The sequence below is a fragment of the Idiotropiscis lumnitzeri genome, chromosome 14, assembly GCF_059441095.1.
Source record: "Idiotropiscis lumnitzeri isolate Australia: NSW breed Sydney's pygmy pipehorse chromosome 14, RoL_Ilum_1.0, whole genome shotgun sequence".
NCBI lineage: Eukaryota > Metazoa > Chordata > Actinopteri > Syngnathiformes > Syngnathidae > Idiotropiscis > Idiotropiscis lumnitzeri.
In genome coordinates, this window is record NC_142404.1 from 9,508,466 (window position 1) to 9,529,522 (window position 21,057).

At 42.5% G+C, this 21,057-nt stretch overlaps 3 protein-coding genes, 1 long non-coding RNA gene and 1 other non-coding gene across 7 annotated transcripts; 2 read left to right on the top strand and 3 right to left on the bottom strand.

Moving 5' to 3' along the window:
• Positions 1 to 1,114: 1,114 nt before the first annotated feature.
• On the bottom strand, positions 1,115 to 3,906 carry rpl24 (ribosomal protein L24). The gene is made up of 6 exons (XM_088315166.1): positions 3,754 to 3,906; positions 3,553 to 3,628; positions 3,184 to 3,294; positions 2,365 to 2,501; positions 1,818 to 1,881; positions 1,115 to 1,247 (listed from the first exon to the last, which is right to left on the bottom strand). Exons 1-6 carry the CDS (start codon positions 3,756 to 3,758, stop codon positions 1,167 to 1,169), a joined length of 474 nt encoding a protein of 157 aa, XP_088171292.1. The 5' UTR covers positions 3,759 to 3,906; the 3' UTR covers positions 1,115 to 1,166.
• Positions 2,656 to 2,838, bottom strand: LOC148323370 (small nucleolar RNA SNORA23). Its single transcript, XR_015846571.1, has one exon. It is a non-coding gene; the product is annotated as a small nucleolar RNA SNORA23 (small nucleolar RNA).
• On the top strand, positions 2,765 to 10,195 carry cep97 (centrosomal protein 97). 3 transcript variants are annotated; one of them, XM_088315163.1, is made up of 11 exons: positions 2,765 to 2,870; positions 4,864 to 5,006; positions 5,095 to 5,253; positions 5,355 to 5,456; positions 5,895 to 6,008; positions 6,091 to 6,257; positions 6,695 to 6,859; positions 6,959 to 7,143; positions 7,680 to 8,208; positions 8,402 to 8,477; positions 8,950 to 10,195. In XM_088315163.1, the coding sequence occupies exons 1-11, from the start codon at positions 2,810 to 2,812 to the stop codon at positions 9,346 to 9,348; spliced, it is 2,100 nt and encodes a 699-aa protein (XP_088171289.1). In that variant the 5' UTR covers positions 2,765 to 2,809; the 3' UTR covers positions 9,349 to 10,195. The 3 variants fall into 3 exon arrangements, with proteins under 3 accessions (XP_088171289.1, XP_088171291.1, XP_088171290.1); XM_088315165.1 differs by lacking the exon at positions 2,765 to 2,870 and adding an exon at positions 3,172 to 3,516; XM_088315164.1 differs by lacking the exon at positions 2,765 to 2,870 and adding an exon at positions 3,811 to 4,348.
• LOC148323372 (uncharacterized) lies at positions 6,224 to 9,204 on the bottom strand. Its single transcript, XR_015846489.1, has 4 exons — positions 8,940 to 9,204; positions 7,840 to 8,158; positions 6,919 to 7,133; positions 6,224 to 6,845 (listed from the first exon to the last, which is right to left on the bottom strand). It is a non-coding gene; the product is annotated as an uncharacterized LOC148323372 (long non-coding RNA).
• An 809-nt stretch (positions 10,196 to 11,004) lies between the features above and the next one.
• nxpe3 (neurexophilin and PC-esterase domain family, member 3) lies at positions 11,005 to 19,877 on the top strand. The gene is made up of 6 exons (XM_088314246.1): positions 11,005 to 11,247; positions 12,765 to 12,913; positions 13,558 to 14,336; positions 17,147 to 17,217; positions 17,300 to 17,506; positions 18,165 to 19,877. The coding sequence occupies exons 2-6, from the start codon at positions 12,824 to 12,826 to the stop codon at positions 18,725 to 18,727; spliced, it is 1,710 nt and encodes a 569-aa protein (XP_088170372.1). The 5' UTR covers positions 11,005 to 11,247; positions 12,765 to 12,823; the 3' UTR covers positions 18,728 to 19,877.
• Positions 19,878 to 21,057: the final 1,180 nt, after the last annotated feature.

Sequence of the window (21,057 nt, forward strand, 5' to 3'; positions counted from 1 at the left end):
AGGACCCAGTCTCCCCAGGAGGCCTGGGTTCGAATCTCGAATTTCCCCATTGTGGGACTAATAAAGGCATTATTATTATTAAATGAAGCTACAAATCTGCTTCATGAACCAGTTGTAGTATTTTTGGACTCCTCTAGATGACACTGTTCAACATTGGACTGAAAGCAAAATTGCCATTTTTAAACCCTTTATTTAAACCAACGGTGCCATTGAGAAGACTCAAAAATACATCGGCTGGTTCATGAAGCATTTTTGAAGCGTCATTTTCCTATCACTAGCTTGGGGCTACTACGCAAAACCAAGGGTGGGGAACCTGCCGTCCATATACAGCCTGTAAGAACTGCAATACAGTTCAAAGCTGAGAACATAAAATAGGCCAATCGCATAGATTTTTCAGAACAATAGATATGAATACAAATGACTGGCTGTTAAAAACTGCATTTCAACAAGATGATTTCTACAGGCATAAACTCTTGTTCTTCCAATAGACAGCAAAATCTACTTCTCTAACTGCAGTCATTTTTCCAACAGAAGTAGTCATTGTTCACTTGAACAAGCCAATATTTCAAGCTTAGTACATTTGTGATTAAATCGAGATGAGATCCTTGTTTCAATATTCATACTTTTTTATATTTTTCTTTGGTTATCTGAGATTTAAACTAAAGTAAAATAGGTAACTTGGCTCAACAAAGGTTGGAATAGTACCGTACATGAACATGAAATGACACAGAGGAAGAGAATGGGATGGTTGCACGGGCTAGCATCAGCGCTTCTGTACAGAAAACACAACTACACCTGATTAATAAATGAGAAAAACAGTTGGGTGTGCCTTTTAACCAATGGAACTTTTTTTTTTTTTTAAAAAGCCGATCTATTCCAAGTGTATTTGTGTGCATGAGTGCCAACTCCTGTAGTGGAGCTCAACAACAGATAGGAGAGTGAAGAAGCAGTGTGAATGAATGTTAATCTATGTAAACAAACGCACGCAAGAGTCCATTTATTGAGTCCGGAAAATAACTTTCGTCTCCATTTTATTCATCAAACGATAAGTTGTTACAGTAATTATTGTGACGGGCCTAATAGACATGTTTCAAATAAGAAAAAAATGCCCAGATGATGGTTATCCAAAAAACTTTTATTCACAACCCAAAACGAGGAACCAAGTTTTAGCGTTTTCCACCAACACGGGGTGCGTTCACCTTCATTGGCTTGGCGATCTTAGGCTTCTGTGCAGCCTTGCCGGCAGCCTAGAAGACAAGGGCAAAGAAACACTCCTTAAACTTGAGACAAAAGAGGTGTGCGAGTGTGTGTGCGTCCCCCAGCTAACATATATGCAACTCTGCCGGTGCATCTTTTCACTTCCACAGTTCCTCATTCTCATATGAATCAGCCACGAAGAGGTTAATCCTTCTTGATATGTTGAAGTGGTCGTAAGTAGGGATCTCCACATAAATTTTGGTGTGAATTGAGCACCGTTTTGGACATTATAAGCAATGTGTTTACAATGATTTCCAATGCAGTGCATGTGATCGGTCATTTTTTCTACTCCCACGAGACAGCGCTCGGCCATATTCCTCATTATAAGTAGCCGTTTTTCAAGTCGTTACTTATTTCTTCATTTCTCCAAAATTAATGTATTCCAAAACAAAAATGATCACTAATTTCAGTTTCCTGATCAAAAACTACATACACAACTGAGCAAGTTAGTGAAAAATGGGTCATCTCGGCTGGACAATCCCTCTCTAATCACGTTGCACACCGAGTGCAATGACAATAAAGGGCATTCGGATTCTGATTAATGCTAACGCGGCTCTCACCTTAGTAGTGGTGGCGGCGGGCTTCTTGGCTGCCTGCTTTGCCTTCTTGGCCTCCTTGGCAGCCCTGATAAAGAAGAAGGGGGGGAAAAAACAAACATTTTAATTCATCTGAATTAGAGAAACCCTGCTTATTTGCCAGAGTTACCACTCTTCATGAGATTATTTTCCAGGACATTTCCAGAACGTACGATGCCACCTGGATGGCGTACAATGGTGCCAGCAATGCCTTGAGGCACAATATTTTTTGCTTTTCCCCAGCCTTACCAATCACCAAATAAAGTAAATAATGAAATCACTCATTACTTTAAAGTCGCTAATTTCTGTCCTCACAGTATTTCGTGTTCACTTACCAGAAAATCTGACTGTCGGATTTCTATACTTGCTCGTAATGACGCCTGGAACGATGTAATAACTTTTTTTTTTTGACAGGAACTACTTGAAACACAGGCTGTACATTATCAGCTGACGATAGATGGATGAAATTCTCTGAAAATAATTTTTTCAATGTACATTCAATAACCCTCCAACTGCTACAGTGTGCTCTTACCTGATGGCTTGCTCTCTCTGGGCCTTGCGAACCTCGGGCTTCTGGTTCCTTTTAGCCATGATCTCAGCCAGGGAGGCACCAGTGATGGCCCTCTGGAACTTGACGGCACGGCGGGTACGCTTCTTGCTCACCTCTTCCTGTCAGGAAAAGAAACCTTTAGAAGCAACCACTAGTCACAAAAAGTTACACCCAAATTAGACTAAAAACATCCAATGTTCATGTGCACAGTGAACCCCTGCGAGCAGTGTTATCTCAAATATACAACGTTTAAAAATAATTTGTAGCTATGAGGCATGTTGGAGAGTTTGGAGGCCGGCCATTGGTAATGCGTCAGTAATGACAAAAAAAGGCCAGTACTATGATCTCCGTGTGTTCTATGGCTGCAAGGTGTGGAGTGAGCGCTGAAGCACAGCCTGCAAAACACAGCCCAGCAACAGCACATGACATGGAAGGACACCATGCACACCGTTCCCCCACAGCCAAACTACTGACAGCCTACAGTAAAAGTACAGTAAACCTTTGCCTGTTTACACATTTTTCTGTAAAATAACCAAAACTATTCACTAAAAAAATGCATCGACTCTAAATAATAAAATGACATTAGACAGACCAATTTTGTGGGAGAAAATATGACATTCACTGCATGTGGAGATAAATTTGGACCTCGTACATTGATGTATTTATATGCTGGACATTTTTCTTGTACATTTGATATAAAATTCTCCTGTTTAATTTGTTTTAAAAATCAATGATATTTATTTTGTAGACACTTTTAAAACGGCATTGCCAAAGCAAGTCACTTCGTGGCGCGTTACTTACAGATTGTCCCTTCTTGTGCTTGCGTCTGTACAGCACTGTCCAGTTAATCTGTCGGGGGTTCCGCTTGGCCAAAAACGCAGACTCGCATTTGGCGTTCAAGAACTGGAACACCTAGAAAAATGCATTACAAGCTGGATGATTTCACACTTTTCGCGTGCTCGCCGGTCAACGGGCGGTTACGTAGCATACATTGCATGTAGCGTGAACCGGGTAGGCCTATTCCAGTTGGCAATTTTTTAAACCTGCCACAATGTTTATAGCATATCAAACACGCTTAGCGGGGTTTTTGGTGACTCTTAAGCCACATTGCGGACACTGGAAGTGCCGAAACAGGTAGGGCCAACAACGGGTACAGTGCTTATCGTTTACCTTCCCGTCTATCCTGGCGTATCGGCGGCCATGGCCGGGGTATATTTTATACCCGCTGAAACTGCACAACTCGACCCTGAAAACGACAAATGTAGGGTGTCACTGAAAGAAATGTGTTTATTTATTCGGATACATGATATGATAATATAATATAATCGTTTAAACGACAAGATGCTGTGCGATTCCAGTCGGTAAACTCACTTCATCACGGCTACGAGAGGGCTCAAAACCGGAAAGAAAGACGGCGGAAACGGAAGTTGAATAAGGAGATTATAGTTTTGTTTCGGAACGAAACCCTTTTTGTTTTTTTTAAATCGATTAACAATTTATAAGATGGCTGACTCCAATATATTTAACGTAATTGTACTTACTGAACAAAAATCAAAATAATAATTTTCCTATTAGCGCTTATCACACATGCAACACCAGTTTGACGTCCTCGCGGGTGTCACGAAATTTTGGAAAATACAACTAAACTTGCAATTAATATTCACGCTCAACAAGTTAACCCAATTATATATTTATTGCCATTGTAACATTTCGTGACGTTGCTACTTTTAGCGCGCAGGGAGTGTAGTCTTCACGACATACCGGACCAACAGTCATACAGAGGAGCGCAATTGTTCTGAACTACATTTACCAGAATGCTTTAGCTACACTGAACTGCTCGCTAACGACGGATGCGTCTTGTAACCCAGACTTGCTGCTATTAATTCTAGCTAACATTAACCGACTATTTGTCTGTGAATGTGTGGCGACAGAATGGGGGTGTCAGATTTACAGTTTGATACAAATGGTAAGTATGCCACTTGTGCTTTAATACAATCTTTTTTTGTCGCGTGGTTAGTTTCCGTGAATGTTGAGTTCCACCGTTAGCTTGGTTTTTGTGTGAGAGTAGTGTTACACTTGCCAGTATCTGCTGCTATTTTTCCAAGTAACGATGATTATTTTGTCCCTCAGCCTGTTTTCAAAAATACATTATGTTTAAGTGCACGTAAAGATACAATAATACTTCTCATCTTTAGAAGTCTCAATCTGAATGGTCACATTCTGTGACCACGTTAACTTAAACAACACAATTCTTTAGATTCTAAAGAATTGTGTTGTTTAAGTTAACATTAAAGTTTAGAATGAATCCGCTTTAGTCTAAAACTAGTAAAAGACTTTAACGATCATATCCTGTCATTTACTAGACCGTCAGTCAAGAAATAGCATATCATATGTATGGTCAATATATGACATTCACATGATGTTTAAGTATTGTTCCTCTTTTTACCCCCCCCTCCCAAAAAAAAAAAAATAAATAAATAGGGCCTGTGGTAGATCTTTCGTCTCGGGGGATGCAGAAGCTCGATCCCAGTTTCATCTGCTCCGAGGAGACACACACGCTCATCCTGGACCAAAATCAAATCATGAAACTGGACTATCTGGAAAGGAATCCAGGCCTTCAGCAGGTGCATAACTCATCCCACCCTTGAACTAAATGCAGTACTACGTATAGTCTTCAAATTACATGTATTTCCTTGGTGTTTGTATGTTTAGCTGTCTGTAGCCAGCAATCGCCTTGTCAGGATGATGGGTGTGTCTCAACTCAAAGAGTTGCAAGTCCTCAATCTTCCCAATAACAGTATTGGCTACATCGAGGGGCTGCGGGACTTACCCAACCTCAAATGGCTCAACCTGTCAGGAAACGCAATTAAGGTTAAACTTTTCTGACAGTTGTCTAGAAAATAGGAATAAATAAATAAAACCACTAAATGTTCTCTCAAATGTGTATTTAACAGTGCTTGTTTTTTGCACAGGTTATTGAGCAGCTGAACAATTGTGTTTCTCTTCAACACTTGGATCTTTCAGATAATACCATATCTAACATGGGGGATCTGAGTAAACTTGTGGCACTAAAGGTGTGTATGGTATTCAGGAAACCTTGTGCTTTGTTCCATTACTTGAAACAGTTCCCAGGTGGCTTAGTAACATCTCTGTGACATGTTTTTGCCAACACGTATCAATGATCAAGAATTTTAGGGCCCTTTTTCTTTTCTCTCTGAAATTAGGTAATTTTTAGGGTCATTTAAGTGAGCAAGTGTATAGCCTGCCACATATACTGTGGACAGACAGTTTATTTATGTCTTGCAATTACAGCTGTAAATTATCGAAATACTTTGACGTGCAGCTTGATGTATGGGCAGGCCCGGCGGCCCAACTGTTCACATATAAGTAATTCAAAAGCAAAATTTCCATAATTCGTTCCCTTTAATCCTTAAATGCAATTTAGCAAATAAGGTCTGAATGATAGAAGACTTCAGATCAACTTTTATTTTTTTTTGTTGCCAATTTTGCAGACACTTCTTCTGCATGGAAACAGCCTGACAACACTCCGCACTGTGCCTGCCAACATTCCTGCCCATGTGTCCATCCTGTCGTTAGCATCCAATGAGATAACAGATCTCAATGAAGTAAGCATGCCTTCTTCATTGCTCTCGAAACACACAGAGATTTTTAATGTGCACTTTGACCAATGTTCACTTTTGTCACAAGGTGGCACACCTGGCCCCCCTCCACAAACTGGAGCAGTTGTCCATTATGAACAACCCTTGTGTGATGCCAATCCCATCCCTGCCGCGGTTCGACTACCGGCCGTATGTGATGAACTGGTGTCTGAGCCTGAAAGTTTTAGATGGCTTTGTGGTGTCTCAAAAAGAAGGGTAAGTAAATATCGCTTTTTTTCTCAAATGTATTACTATTGGTCCACACCAGGGTTATTATAGTTTTGGAATTTTAATTCTAGTTTGTTTTGACTTAGATTTTTAAATGTAGTTAGTTTTAATTAGTTTTCAAGTGGTTGGCACGATGGCCTCACAGATGGGAGGTGCAGGGTTCCATTCCGGCTCCGGCCTTCCTGTGTGGAGTTTGCATCTTCTCGCTGTGCCTGTGTGGGTTTTCTCCGGTACTCCGGATTCCTCCCACATTCCAAAGACATGTATGGTAGGTTGATTGAAGACTCTAAATTGTCCCTAGGTATGAGTGTGAGCGTGGATGGTTGTTTGTCTTTGTGTGCCCTGCGATTGGCTCTCGGGCACTAAAGAAGGCAATGTGATGATTTAATACACCATCCTTTTGTGTGTTCTGTAACCAATTCCAGACTGAAAGCGGAGTGGCTGTACAGTCAAGGAAAGGGTCGCTCCTTTCGACCGGGCCAGCATGTTGAACTGGTTCGGTACCTTTCCACCGTTTGCCTCCGGACCACTTCGTCACCCTTGGTGATGGCGGAAGATGCCAAATTGGAGAAAATCCTGAATAAGCAGAGGTAGAAATCCACGTTAGTACTTTGCTTTGTTGCTTGCAGGAAGTAAAATAATCACCCACAAAAACCATGAATTTGTCATTCATGAATTCTTTTCCCAAGGTTTCACCAAATGCAGTTGTTAGAAGAGACCCGCAGGGAATGTCCAAGTCCTCCTCGGCCCACTCAACTAGCTGTGGAAACGACAGACGCTTTGCATACATCACCACAAGGGAACACTGTCCAGGCCAAAAAAATAACACCACCACCACTACCACCAGCTGCTATCCTATCCGACCTGGAAAGAGGTAAGAAGCGGCTATTTACAAATTTTGAGGAGCAATTTTGGCAGGTTGATACCAGAGACCTGAAGCAAGGGTTTTATTAAGCGATAAAAATATGACATTACAACGGAGAGGTTTAATGTAGAGGTTCAGTTGTCAAATATGTCATTATTCAAGTATCTTACTGAAAATTCTATACTAATCATGCATCCATATTTTACTTAATACATTTTACTTAATAACAACCAACCTAATGGTTTCCTTTTTTTATATAATCAACTTTAAAAAAATAATCACATTATGGAAAGTAGCAAACTGTGTTTTATTCTCTTGAAAAAAAATCTGTGGGGAAATTTCAAACATTTAAACAAAGTTTAAATGTTCTTTTTTTTTTTTTCGGCAATACAAGTATTTTTCAAAATATTGAAAAAAAAAAATCAACTAATAGGCTAATCTGCGAGTTCTGAACCACAAGTAGGCATTGGGTCAACTTTATATTGAAGTTAAACTCCCTATATAATACAGTATGTTGTTTTTGTACTTTGGGTATTTCTATACAGGGCGACCAGTGCAGTTTAATACTTGGATGAGCTGTGAGTCATCCAGCACTTCGCTTCCATGTATTAGCAACCCCCAGCTGGGAGACGATAACCTCCGTTTGGAAGATGTGCAGACCGACGAGGACAAGCTAAACAGAGGCATGCTATCTTCCGAGTCCACCTTTTTGCCCTCAACACCTCACGTTGAGCCACGGCCGCCACACTCGGACAGCGAGGATGAGACGGAAACGTTTGAAGCCGACTCGCTGGCCCCCAGGCGTCCAGCATCTCCCCAGTGCGCCCCTCTACCGGAGGAGCACAACGAGGATGAAGACTCTCTCACGCCACATTTGGGAGCCACAGAAGAACAAAAGTTTTTACATTTGGTCAACAAGTCAGATGAAGCGACAAGAGCCGCTGTTAAAATCCAGTCATGGTGGAGGGGGTGGTACACTCGTTGTTGTCACCCCAAGGCCAGAGAGGTGCGCAGTGAGATCCGCCTGCGGAGGATGCAAGATCACATTGTCTCCTTGTCAATAAAATTCGCCAGGTACGCTTGACAGACATGTATATGATTTTTATTGTAAGCCATGTATCTGGGGTAAAATATTAGATCCATCCTACAGTTACGTACTACTGCACAACCACAATATTAAACATTGCTATATTGACCGTCAAACAAAAGTGAACATTTTTTCATGACATTTAAGTATGAAGACTCTGACATTGACATTTATTTGCAGGGTGCAGAAGCAGTGTGAGGAGGAGAAGTTACAACGGATGGTTCAAGAGGAAGCGGTTAGGTTTCTATGGAAACAGGTCAGCTGATTTGCTTTTGTATGTTTTAGAGTTGTGAATTGTCGCCTGTAAACCTGATGTTCTAGAAAACAAAATGATGGTATTTTTTTAATTGTGATAGTATGACTATTGATTCATGAAATCACTTAAATAGTACTAGTATAGATTTAAGTAGGCTACACGCCAGTAATTTACAGTTAAATTCTTTACAGTGTACCATTTCACAATACTGCACATCTCGAGTTAGCACCATTTCTTGTCAAACAGGACAAAAAGATGGCACCTGTAACAGAATATTCAAATCAAAGTCCTACTTACAATCCATACTGATTTCCTCTGAGAGTTGAGAATGACAACAGAAAACAGGAAGTACAAACCAAAATTGGACACCGCAAGAATATTTTCAACACATTGAGTTCCATGTCCAAAAGTTCTAATTATTTTTAGTGCTAGCTTGACTTTAAATGATTTTTTTTTTCATACCACTTCCCAGGTTCAGTCAATGCAGCAGTGGAAGCATTCTGTCGAGGAGCAGCTGGGCTGCCTCGCTCATGTCTCCGCTCCTCCCGGTTCGTGTCCGGAAGCTCTTCCCGCAGCTAGTTGCACTGCAAACCAAGTGGCCACGGACGTCTCCTTCCCGGACTCGGGCTTCCAAGTGACAACAAGCGAGGCGGAGGCTGCGCCAGTGGACAGCTTCCTGAGCAGTGGCACTGCAGAGTCTGTGATGACTGTGCGAGTGCCCGATGGAGGCGTGGACAGCACAGACTGCAGCCTTCTGGAGCAGTACGCCACCTCCTTACAGCAGAGGGAGGAGGAGGAGGCTGAGGAGGGGGCAGCATCGCGACCATCCTCATCCTTGCAAACTGAAGATGACCAGGCAGATGTCCACTGAGAGAAAAACTGCATCATAATGTTATATTTGCCCGCTGAGAAATGACAGAAGATTGCACTTATATTTATTTTCTATCACTCATGCGAGTGAGCGTTTATTAGCTGAACACATTATGCCTATAGCATATACTGCTGACAAAAATCTGGAGATATTCCGCTTGTGAGGCTATTTCAGGATTGACCTTATATGCACTGTAACCTTTACACCTTCCCTTACATGACCAACTGTTCAGTGATGTTTTGCACAACTTGCTGTTCTCTAACAAGTGACTCAACAGCAAAATTCAAACGTGTTTGGATCATATGTTTTATGGTTCAATGACAATTAGTCATTTTCATTATGCAGTTCATATTTTGACATGATGAGACCAAGACGACGCATATCAATGGATCAACAGTACCTTGCCATTTGCAACGCTTCTAACGGGCTGTTTTCAGAGGCCACTAAGTTCAGAAGTGTGTCAGTGTTGCAGCAGCGATAGATAATGATACACTGGAAGAGCCACAGAAAGGCACAGATGTGGATATGCTTGGGAATGCACAGTACTGGTCCATTCATGAATTATACACTTGTTGTGAATATTGACAATACAGCTCCTTGTCCAAGAGCAACAAGTTATGTGCTGTATAAAGTACTGAATTATTGAACAGATGGAGATGTGCATTTTTAAAATGTTCAAATCAAGTTTATCAGTAAAGTTTATGGTGTGATTTAGGTTCAACCTGAAATTGTTCGCCAAAAGCCCAATGTCCTTAACTTGTGAGTAGTGTAGTTCAGCTACTGTTGCATTGTTTCTTCTACCTCTTTTGGTAATCAAATATAAACCTGTTCTCCTTGCTGATATGCATTTATTATTACAATTAATTATACTGCAATATAAAGAAGATCACGGCACATGTGTTCACTCAATGTGTGGGTGACGCTTTTAAAATCAGTACTGCCTGAACCAGGGGCGGAAACCGCAGCTTTGACGATCGTCCACCCGTAATACGGCGGGGAAAAAGGCAGGTTCACAAGTGCCCCCCTCAGCATGGCACAGCGTGCCCCACTATTTGAGAAACACAGGTTTAACGAGAGCTCTCCTACAGCTAAAGAAGAATGTCACAAAGCTGAACGCAGGTAGAAAAGAGACAGGCTGCAGGTATTGAATCAAATCCTAAAAGACTGCTGGCACAGTTACCAAGCACGGTGAAAGAGTCCAAGGGGAATATTTGTCCAGACGTATTCAGGCATAATCCGCGAACTCTATTTAAAACTATCAATGCACTTAGACTCCGTCAGCCAAATTTCACAGACTTGTCATTTTGGGACGATGTGGTTTGCCATATTAAGCCATCCGGCACACCATATGACACTTTTGGCCATTATCAACAGCAGCAACAGCAGCAGGCTTTCATTCCGAGGCAGACATAATGGATTATTCCTGTGTATTCGGTTCCCACTCGGTGACGGTCTCTGCCCCATGACTGGCTGGCGACCAGTTCAGGGTGAGGTGCGCCTTTCGCCCGTAGTCAGCTGGGATAGGCTCCAGCGACCAGGCACAGGATAAGCCGTGTGTATGACGACCTGACATATTTGGAATCAATAAAGTTTTTCATTTAAAAAAAACAAAAACTAATGCGGAAGTAGTGAAGAGAAGCAGCCAATCCCAGTCGACGACAAGAAACGAGTGTTTTTTTTTGTGTTTTTTAACCGGGCCAAGGATGCGTCGCAACGATATTTACCAAATCTTCTCAACACACCGGTCGTGCTTTGCGATAAATATTTATTGGTATTTGGGTTCGGAAATGCATTTGTAAGATTTGAAAACCAAGAGGCACGTATTTTGTTCCGAAGCGAGCTGTGGGCTCCGACCTTAGAGGATCCGCTTTTTGTATCGCGGACAGACCTCAAGCTTGGGTACGTCTGTTCACATTTTGTATCAGTGCTTACTTATTTATTTTTTGAGTGTGTGCGTGTGTGAGTGTGCGCGTGTGAGTGTGCGCGCGCGCGCGCGCGCGAGCGTGTGCCTGTGTGTATTTCGGGGCTGTCAGTAGGTTGAGTCAATATTGACTATTTAATGCAGATTTGTTTTGGCCAATGAGAACGATAAAGCTATTTCCACATTGGGAAGATATTTTTAAATGACAATTAGTTTTAAATAAGGAGCCAAAATGTCCTATCCGTACGAATCGTCCCACCAGAGGCTAATTTGACAGCCAAAATACTAAAGAGCGCTTTCAGATTGTTTTGTTTACATGCAAATTGGGTCGAACTAAAAAAAATCTATTAGGAGAGTATGATTATGAGTAGCTATAAACAAATAGGACGTTCTGTCAGTTGAATTCACCCATGTCGAATATGTTTATGCATAGAAATGTTCACGAACAACTTTTACTGGCAATATCAAACGAGTGTGGCATACATACACTGCGTGAGTAATTTGCTCAACAGAAACAAGTCAAAATTATTTTTAGACAATGAAAAAAGTTAAATAAGACTCAATGAAAAAAAATAATATAAAGTACTCCCCACTTTTAACGGAACAAACGACAGGTAGGACAAAATCACTATCGGTGTTGTGCGCGTGCGCACTAGGCATTGGTAGGACGTCTCGACCGGTAGGAAGGAATTTCAGAACACTGGTCCGAGGATTTGGGTGTTCCGCAACGACGTTGTTGTTGTTGTTGTTGTTTTGTACAGTGGCAGAGAAAGGTCAAAACAATTACAAAAGTCACAACATAACAACATTGAACTGCAGCGCTGCGCTATTGCAAAAGCCACACCTCAACATAAGTGGCGAGGCAAACGGTAGTGACCAAAATTCACGTGGGATGGGAAAAAAACGCAAAGCTGGAATAGTACTAAAAATTAAGATGTTGTTTTATTGTTGGAGCATGTGTCTCTGTGGCGATGTCGGAAATTATTTATGCTGATTTTCAAATGATTTATTTGTGATGTTGCCGTGTTTTGTCCTATTCCGTTTTACGTGTTAAGCACGGGAGCCACTTGTGCGTGCGTCACTGTCAGATCAACACACAGCCTATCCCGGTTGTCTTACACCCTGACTTGGTTGCCAGCCAATCGCAGGGCACACAAAGACGAACAACCACTCGCACTCCCATTCACACCTTGGGTCAATTCAGAGTGTTCCATTAAGGTACCATGCGTGTCTTTAGAATGTGAGAGGAAACCAGAGTACCCGGAGAAAACCCAGGCAGGCACGGGGAGAACATGCAAAACTCCACACAGGAAGGCCGGAATCAAACCCTGCGCCTCTGTGCTGTGAGGCGGGCGTGCTAACCAGTCACACACTGTGCCACCCTGAAATAAACATATTTTGATAAATAAATGTAAATTTTGATAATTGATATTTAATATAAAACAAGTCATTTTTGTTTTGTTGAAGCAGGCACTTTCTCTCCCATGTGTTCAAGGTGGTGTGATGACATCATCTTTACTGCATCAACAGTGGATTCACACTCTCTAGGCGGTCATGAAGTCTGGAAACGTTTTGAAATATGGCCTCATCATTGTAACCCTGGTTGGCCTCATCTTCCTGCTGCACAATATTTCCAATGGGGAGGTGAGAGAAATTAATTATTTTTTTGCATGCTATACTGCCACCTGAAAGTGACAGAGGGGGCCGTGGAACAATATAACCGTGCCTAAACAACACCAATCATGATTAAAACTGTCATAGAAAATTTGGTTTCAATCATTGAAACTAGTGTTGGGGATAATACATTTTTGCCAACATTCTAGTGAGCTTAGTGACTTTGTCACTTAGTGTCACTTAGTGAGCTTTGGTAAGATAAGTCATCTTTAGGACCCCTATTGGAATCATGCAACCGACCAATTTTCAACAAACAATTAAACACCTTTCAGCTAAATGTGAGATTGCGCTCAAGATGTCACAAGACGGGCCAAATACGAGGCAAAAGTTCAGCAATGTGGTCCAAGAGATTCGGGTGTTGACCTTCAAAATTGACATGCTAAAACTCTCTGCAGAAATTGGACTAAAAAGTGAATGTTCTGCGGGACTCATTGAATACAATAATCACACAAAATAAGGACTGGTTCAAAAGCAATTGAAATTCAAAATAATATTCAACAAAATATGGAAAGTGCCCAATTTCCCACGGCGCACCTAAGGATCTCTGACGGCGCTCTGGTTCACAAAAAAAAAAATGTCACCACAAATGCAAATCCTGTGTGTCATCTTCTCAGATCTGGAAGTATCACACAATGTCAGCGTTGTGCAACTTCCAGAGCCGGATCCAGTCAATCACCTGTAGAAGCCTCCCAACGTTTCACCACAATCACAGCTTCTGTTCACATCTGGGCCAGCCACCATCACCGAAAGAAGAGCTGGAGGAACGGGACCTTTTGGACCTCATTGCCTGGCCCCAGCCACCCTCGGGCTCCGCACTACCCCCCCTCTGTCAGACGAGTGACCCGGCCCACAGCCTGTTTACAATCGTCCCTGCCAAAAACGACCAGCACTGGTACGTGGGCGACCAGCTGGAAGTGCAGGTCCACCTGCATGACTTCAAGGTCCGACCCAAGCGCTATGGCGGCGATTTGCTGTTGGCCCGGTTGCACTCCCCAGAATACAGGGCAGGTGTTGCCGGGCAGGTGCTGGACCACAAGAACGGACTTTATTCGGTTCGATTCCCACTGCTGTGGGAGGGCTCAGCTAAAGTTGAGGTCATGATGGTACACTCGAGCGAGGCCATTTCTGTTCTGCGCAGGCTGAGGGAGAACCGGCCTGATCGGGTGTTCTTCGTCAGCCTCTTTCGCCACGGCCTTCTTTCTGAGACCACCATGTGCAACATGTGCCTGCCACAGGACCAGGGGGAGCTGTGCAACTACACGGACCCTTACTCCGGTGAGCCGTGGTATTGTTACAAACCCAAAATGCTCAGCTGCGACGCCAGAATCAACCATGCCAAGGGAAGCTACCTCAAAGACATTATCACCAACAAGGAAGCTTTGCTCTTCCAGAGGTTTGTACCTTACACTCAATGTTTGATTGACAAAAGCTGTTCAAAAGTTATTTCAAAGGAAACGAGCCATTAAGATCCAAATCACTTTAAGAATGTTGTTTTTATCCCGAAATGGCATTCTGCTGAAAATGATACTCTTATAATGTTCGCTCTCTAAAAACGGTTGACAAACCTGGTTTGATAGAAGTACAACCTTATGAAAAGTCATTTGAATGGGAGAAATCATAGGACCCCAAAATATCCCAAATCAACCCCCAAAATCGAAATTTTTCATTCAGGTTCAAGGACTTTGAGAGATGGTAAAAAAACCAAATATATTTTAAAGAGTGTTTAAACTAAATTTCGAAGCATCACAATTAATCAACTGACAACTAATTGATCATCAAATTAATTGACACCTATTTTGATCTTTGATTCATTCTTTTTGTCAGGGTCGCCGGTCGGCGAGGAGGAGGGGGACCCAAAAAGCGAGGAAGCAGGGCTAAGGGTGACTTAAAGGGGATTTATTTAACAAAACAAAACCAAAAGGCAAACAAGGAACTAGGGCAAACAAACGTGGCAGGTAGTGATGGGTCCAACGACACAGAGGCGTCGATGCGCGCGCCGAGCTTCCAGGGCAAACCCCGTGTCGGTGCGCGTACTGCTTTGAGAAAGTCACGTGACCACTACCAGAATCGTGTCGACACAGCGGTCGCGCGCCAAACTGTGTTCATAAGGAAGCGCATCTGTCAACAGGATGGACGCTCAAAACAAGCATCGAGTTATTGGCGCGTTACTTTGCATTAAATATCCGCAAGATGGAAGACGTCACTGTTGATGCGCACTCAGAGGTGCAGCGCTATATGTCCGCAGGACACGTTGCACGTACGGAAGACCCGCTCTTATACTGGAAGTCCATGGAGGCAACGTTCCCTCATCTATTTATATTGGCCACACAGGCGTTGTGCACACCGGCCTCTTCAGTGCCTTGTGAGAGGATTTTCTCAAAGGCGGGGGAAATTGCCTCAAAAAAAGAAATAGACTGAATAACAAAACGCTGGAGAAACTAATTTTTTGGAATAAAAATCTTTAATTACAATGAGTCCATTGTCATTCACAACACTTTTACTTGGGCATTCAGACAGATGTTCTCTTAATTTATCAACTGCGTCTCGAATATCAAAGATTTTTTTTATGAAATTGCATGTATGTAAAAATAATGTGAAAGCAAATGCCTAATCAGAATCAGAAATCCCTTTGTCATTGTACTCAAGTGTGCAACGAGATTAGAGAGCTCCCCTCTCCAGTGCAATACAACAATAATTCAGTTAAATATATAAATTGGATGAATAAGAGAATAATTAGTGCGATGGAAAGTAATACGAAATAGGATATATAAAAACACATCACGTCGCTAATCAATGGAATTGGATAAAATTAGTTTGACAGATCAGTGTCAGATGACCCTGTCAAATGTTTCCTGCAAGTCCACCAGGTGTCAGTATTCAGCAACACAGTGTCAACACAGTGTCAATACATTGTGTCACTGTGTCGAAGCGATACAGGATGCCTCATCTACCCATCACTAGTGGCAGGGTGCAAAATGGCAAAGACGAACTAAACGTGACCTAACAGAACAAGAAGGCAGAGGAACAAGGACAGGGACAAATACTAGGGATCAGGGCATGAACTCGAGCGTGAGCGTGAGCGTGAGCGGGAGCGGGAGCGTGAGCGGGAGCGTGAGCGGGAGCGGGAGCGTGAGCGGGAGCGTGAGCGGGAGCGGGAGCGGGATCAGGGAGCAGTCGTGACAGTCCGAATGGAGTAATGTTCCGACGCTGAGCTGTCGGGATGGGGTGGTTAAATAGTCCAGTAATTATGGGAGCAGATGGAACTCAGGTGTGCGAATCTGACGGGGAACAGGTGCGTGGCTGGTGGGGACGGAGTGCTGAGGGGAAACGCCCCTACTCAGCTGAGAGACCAAACCAAAACAACAACAAAGACATGGAAGACGCGAAAACAACAACAAAAACCCTGCCATGACCGACACGGATCATGACACTTTTGAGTTGTTGTGTATTTTAAAGGGGAAGTTAACCCCCAAATTTTCTTTTTAATATTACACTTGTGGAAAATGAATTAATCACCCAAATCAACACGTTTTTATCCATCTGAGGGGGCGGCCATTTTGGCAATCACTGACAACTGAAAATGACAGCAAATGCCGAAGGGCTGAAATAACGACTGATCACGGCTCACCTGTTTTCTGGGTTTGGACATGTAATATTTGCAAGCTGCTAGCTTGAGAAAATTGAATTTTCTGACATTTTACGGACCAAACCAAATCAATCATTTTTTTGAAAAAAAAATAAATAAATGAAAAAAATAATACATTGGGTTTTTTTTGTTTTTTTTATAAGACCTATATAGCATGAATGTACTCCAATTAACCAGCAGAATAATTTCAAATAGCTTCATGAGTTATGGGGCCCATAATGTGACTTGAAAAGGGAAAAAAAACGTTGCAAATACAAAGAATAGTCATACTAAGTATCACAATTTTTAAGAATTTCAGCTCTGCGGAGATGGTCCATAAAAGTTTCACTGGGCTGGACGCACGAGTGTTAACGTGATGAAACGCGCTTCCATCACCAACGTGTGAGAACCTGAAGCCGGACACCCATCGATTGAAAAAAATAGATCAAGTCCCCGTTTGGGGTACTTTCTGGTCCCAGCAGCCTTAAAATTGTCCGAGCAGAACTCTTTTTTCCAAATAGTGTCTCATTGTTGCTGTTCCTTTTGTAACATTTGTAATCAACTTTTTTTGACATTAGTGAGGTGAACGTCAAAGTTCCCATCCATGCTTCCACAATGGACACCATCAACGTGCTGCCTTCCAGGAAAGGTATTGCGGACTTGTAGACCAATAACTCACTTTTGGAGGAGATGGCGATTTATTCATGTCATTGCATCTGCCATTAATGCAGAAAATGACAGTCAAAAAACGGATCCCGTGAAGCTGGCAACGTCTGGGTACTACTACCAGGACTCGTGGAGGTCATTGAGTGGCGTCACCATGCGCCGGTTTGAGAAGGCGTCTGTCATCACTCAGTGTTTGGCCAAGAAGGTGGTCTACATGTACGGCGACTCCACCATGCGCCAGTGGTTTGAGTACCTTCTCAGTGTGCTTCCAGGTGAGTGCTTCTCTCTCATTGTGCTGTGGCAGCTTCACTCAGGTGGTGGACAGAGATGAAAAAACACATTCGAACTCTTCACGAGAGTTTTTACAGATACTAGGTTTACATTTGACAATTATGTATTTTGTGTTTCATTTTAACTTCAAATGTGTCTATCCTTAACATTCTTGGAACGTAATTTTACAAACATTATTGTAAGTATTTGCCGGACTATAAGGCACACCTGTATAAAAGTTGCAGCAACAATTTTTTTGGGGGGTAAAAACAAACAACAACAACAAAAAAAAAACACAATATACAAGCCGCACCAGGCTTTAGGCTGCAGTTTTTCATGTTGAAAAAAAATAAGTTTACTGAATGTACAGAACGATTTTGTTCTGTGAATGCACATAAAGGTACATAAACAGATACTTAAAACAGTGCCTTTTAACACGGCTACAACTTTGCTAATTAAAACAGAACAGACCCGAGAGAAGAAAATAAAAATCAAGATTTATTTAGCGTATTTTCTGAACTATAGACCGCCCCCTACAGGTGAAAGAAAAATCCACAGACAAGCCGCACCGTTGCATTAGCGGCATGGTTCAAAATCTAGGAAAAAAGTAGCGGCTTATAGTCCAAAAATATAAAAGCTCTGCTGTGTTCTCCCCTGCAGATATGAAGGAATTCAACCTGCAGAGTCCAAAAAATGTGGGTCCCTTAATGGCAGTGGACAGCATCCACAATATTCTGCTCAGGTACCGCTGCCACGGCCCACCCATCCGCTTCTCCACCGTTTTGACCAGCGAGTTGCGCTACATCGCCAATGAGCTGGACGGCGTGACTGGCGGTCCCAACACAGTGGTGGCGCTCAGCATCTGGTCTCATTTCAGCACCTTCCCAGTGGAGGTGTACATTCGCCGTCTCCGACATATTCGCAAGGCGGTGGTGCGACTTCTGGACCGGGCACCGGGGACGGTGGTGGTGGTGCGCACGGCCAACCCTCAGGCCCTGGAACAGGATGTCAGCCTGTACAACAGCGACTGGTTTTCTCTGCAACTGGACGTCATACTGCGCGCCATGTTCAAGGGTCTCGACATTTTGCTGGTAGATGCTTGGCAGATGTGCGTGGCACACCATGAACCTCACAATCTGCACCCTCCTAGGGCCATTGTCAAGGACATGGTAGACATGATGTTGTCCTACATTTGTCGTGATGGTACCAGGAACATTGTGTGATTTTCTAACCAGTGTGAAAGTGTAGGGCCTCTCAAAAAAAGGGTTATAATTCGAGGACTGGGCAGTGGCAGTGGCCCGACTGGTTAGCACGATGGCCTCACAGTGAGAGACTGCATCGGTCGTGGGTTCGATCCCGGCTCCGGCCATCCTGTGTGCATGTTCTCCCCATGCTTGCGTGGGTTTCCTCCAGGTACTCCGGTTTCCTCCCACATTCCAAAAACATACATGGCAGGCCGATTGAACACTCTAAATTGCCCCTAGGTATGAGTGTGAATGGTTGTTCGTCTCTGTGTGCCCTGCAATTGGCTGGCAACCAGTTCAGGGTGTCCCCCGCCTACTGCCTGAAGATAGCTGGGATAGGCTCCAGCACCCTCTGCGACCCTAGTGAGGAGAAGCGGTTCAGAAGATGGATGGATGAATTCGAGGATTAGCAATTTTTTTTTGTTTTTATTTAAATGTTTTTTAATGTCATAAAATAGGAGAACATAATGGAAATTTTTGCCAATTTACAAGTATGACGTTATTCTCAAATGATTTACATTGCACAGTAAAATTGTAATTTAATGTGGAAAAAAATATTTCAATATTTTGAGTTTGCCGTCCACCAATTTAAAACAAGAGAAAAGAATAATATTGCAGGAATAAATATGCCAGCAATGTCCTTCAGGACCAACATGTTAAAATGCATGGCATACCCGATTGAAATGCGGACAGTGAAATGTAGTCACAATCTAAAAACAGACTGCTGGCTAACATTTGACCAACAGTATAACTGTGCGACATGTCCTTATTTTTTGCCATATTGTTCACGATGGAAGCATCCGCCCCATCCTCGAGTAGAAAAAAAACTCAGCCTTATTCAGTTTGTTGCACCGCGACAAAATTTCAATGTAACTAGCCATGCCGTTGAGTTTGTGCGTGGAATCATGATTTGCCATATGCTGCCTCATTCATGTCAGATGATGCTAATTGCACAAACTGCTGCTCACCTCAAAGCCATGACCCCCTCCCCCCTTTTTTGTTAATACTTCAGCCTTTGCGGAGATCTGCATTCTGTGTTTTGCTATTTTTGTGTGTATTTAAGCTGTCTCAGCTCTTTGTTTGCAAATAACAATGAACCTCATGTATATCATGTAACCTGTAAATATGTATACACCGTATATAAAACATTTTTAAAGTTGATTTGCTCCTCTAATATGCTGCATACGCACTTAAACATATTGAAAAAACTTTTTCAAACAAACATTTGAACACATGCGCCGTGTGCACCAAGTGCGTTGTGCTTCGAATACGTCTTGATGGCAGTAAGAGATCCTTAAGTTTTGGTGTTTCAAATAAAGGCAACCCTAGCAATAGATACCTTCTATAATACGAACTCTGAGTTGATCTACTCTGAGACGGGAAACTGAGTTTCTAGTTCCAGAACAGCTGATTTGAATGAAGCCGCTATCCCCAGACACGTGTTACTTTGATAGCACCTCTGCAGGACCAGAAAAGACCACTGGAGGGCGCCAAGCGTCGGACACAAGCAAGGCTGGTCGCTTATTTGTTCACCGTAAATTTCGCTGGCGTAGCTCATATTTCTTATAAATCCTGAATACTGATGACGCAGTTTTCAGGAGTACGTATGCTTTTGTAATCCCAACCCACCCCGACTCTCAGTTTTCACTAAACCTGTTTTGTCAAAAGGAACCCAGTTGTTGCCTTTTGCATTGCTTGTGGAAACCTGAGTACTTGTTTTTCTTTGTGTTTGATCTGTGACATCTGCTGTTGCTGTTAAGCAAACAAGACCAGAAGGCTGTCTATGAGAGAAAAGAATAATATGTTGAAACTGAGAAGAGGGGTTATTGCACTAAGATTTGACATGTCCAATACAACAATTTGGAATTGTCAGGGAGTCCAGGGACAAATGTGGTTGGGGCAAAAAGATGGACCCAAATGCAGGGAGACGAGGCAGGATTAACTCAAACAAAACAAAAGTATTGATTTTCCAAAAATGCAAAAAAGGCTTATAGAATCAAAACTAAAGATAGGATCGAAAATTTCTGAGGCAAAAAGGAGAATTTGGAGCAGCCAACATCTCATAACACCTGGTAAATGGTCTTTCACATGTATAGCAATTTTTCCACCGATTAAGGCACTCAAAGTGCTTCACACCGATTCACATCCACCAACTGATGACACAGCATCAGGCGCAACTGGGGGTTCCAGGTTGCATGATGATACCTCACTGCTAAAGATATGTTCAAGGACGGCCATCAAAATAGGACATTTCAAACTCAAACAGAAGATAAACACCAATAAATCTTTCTATTTTAAATTATACCAAA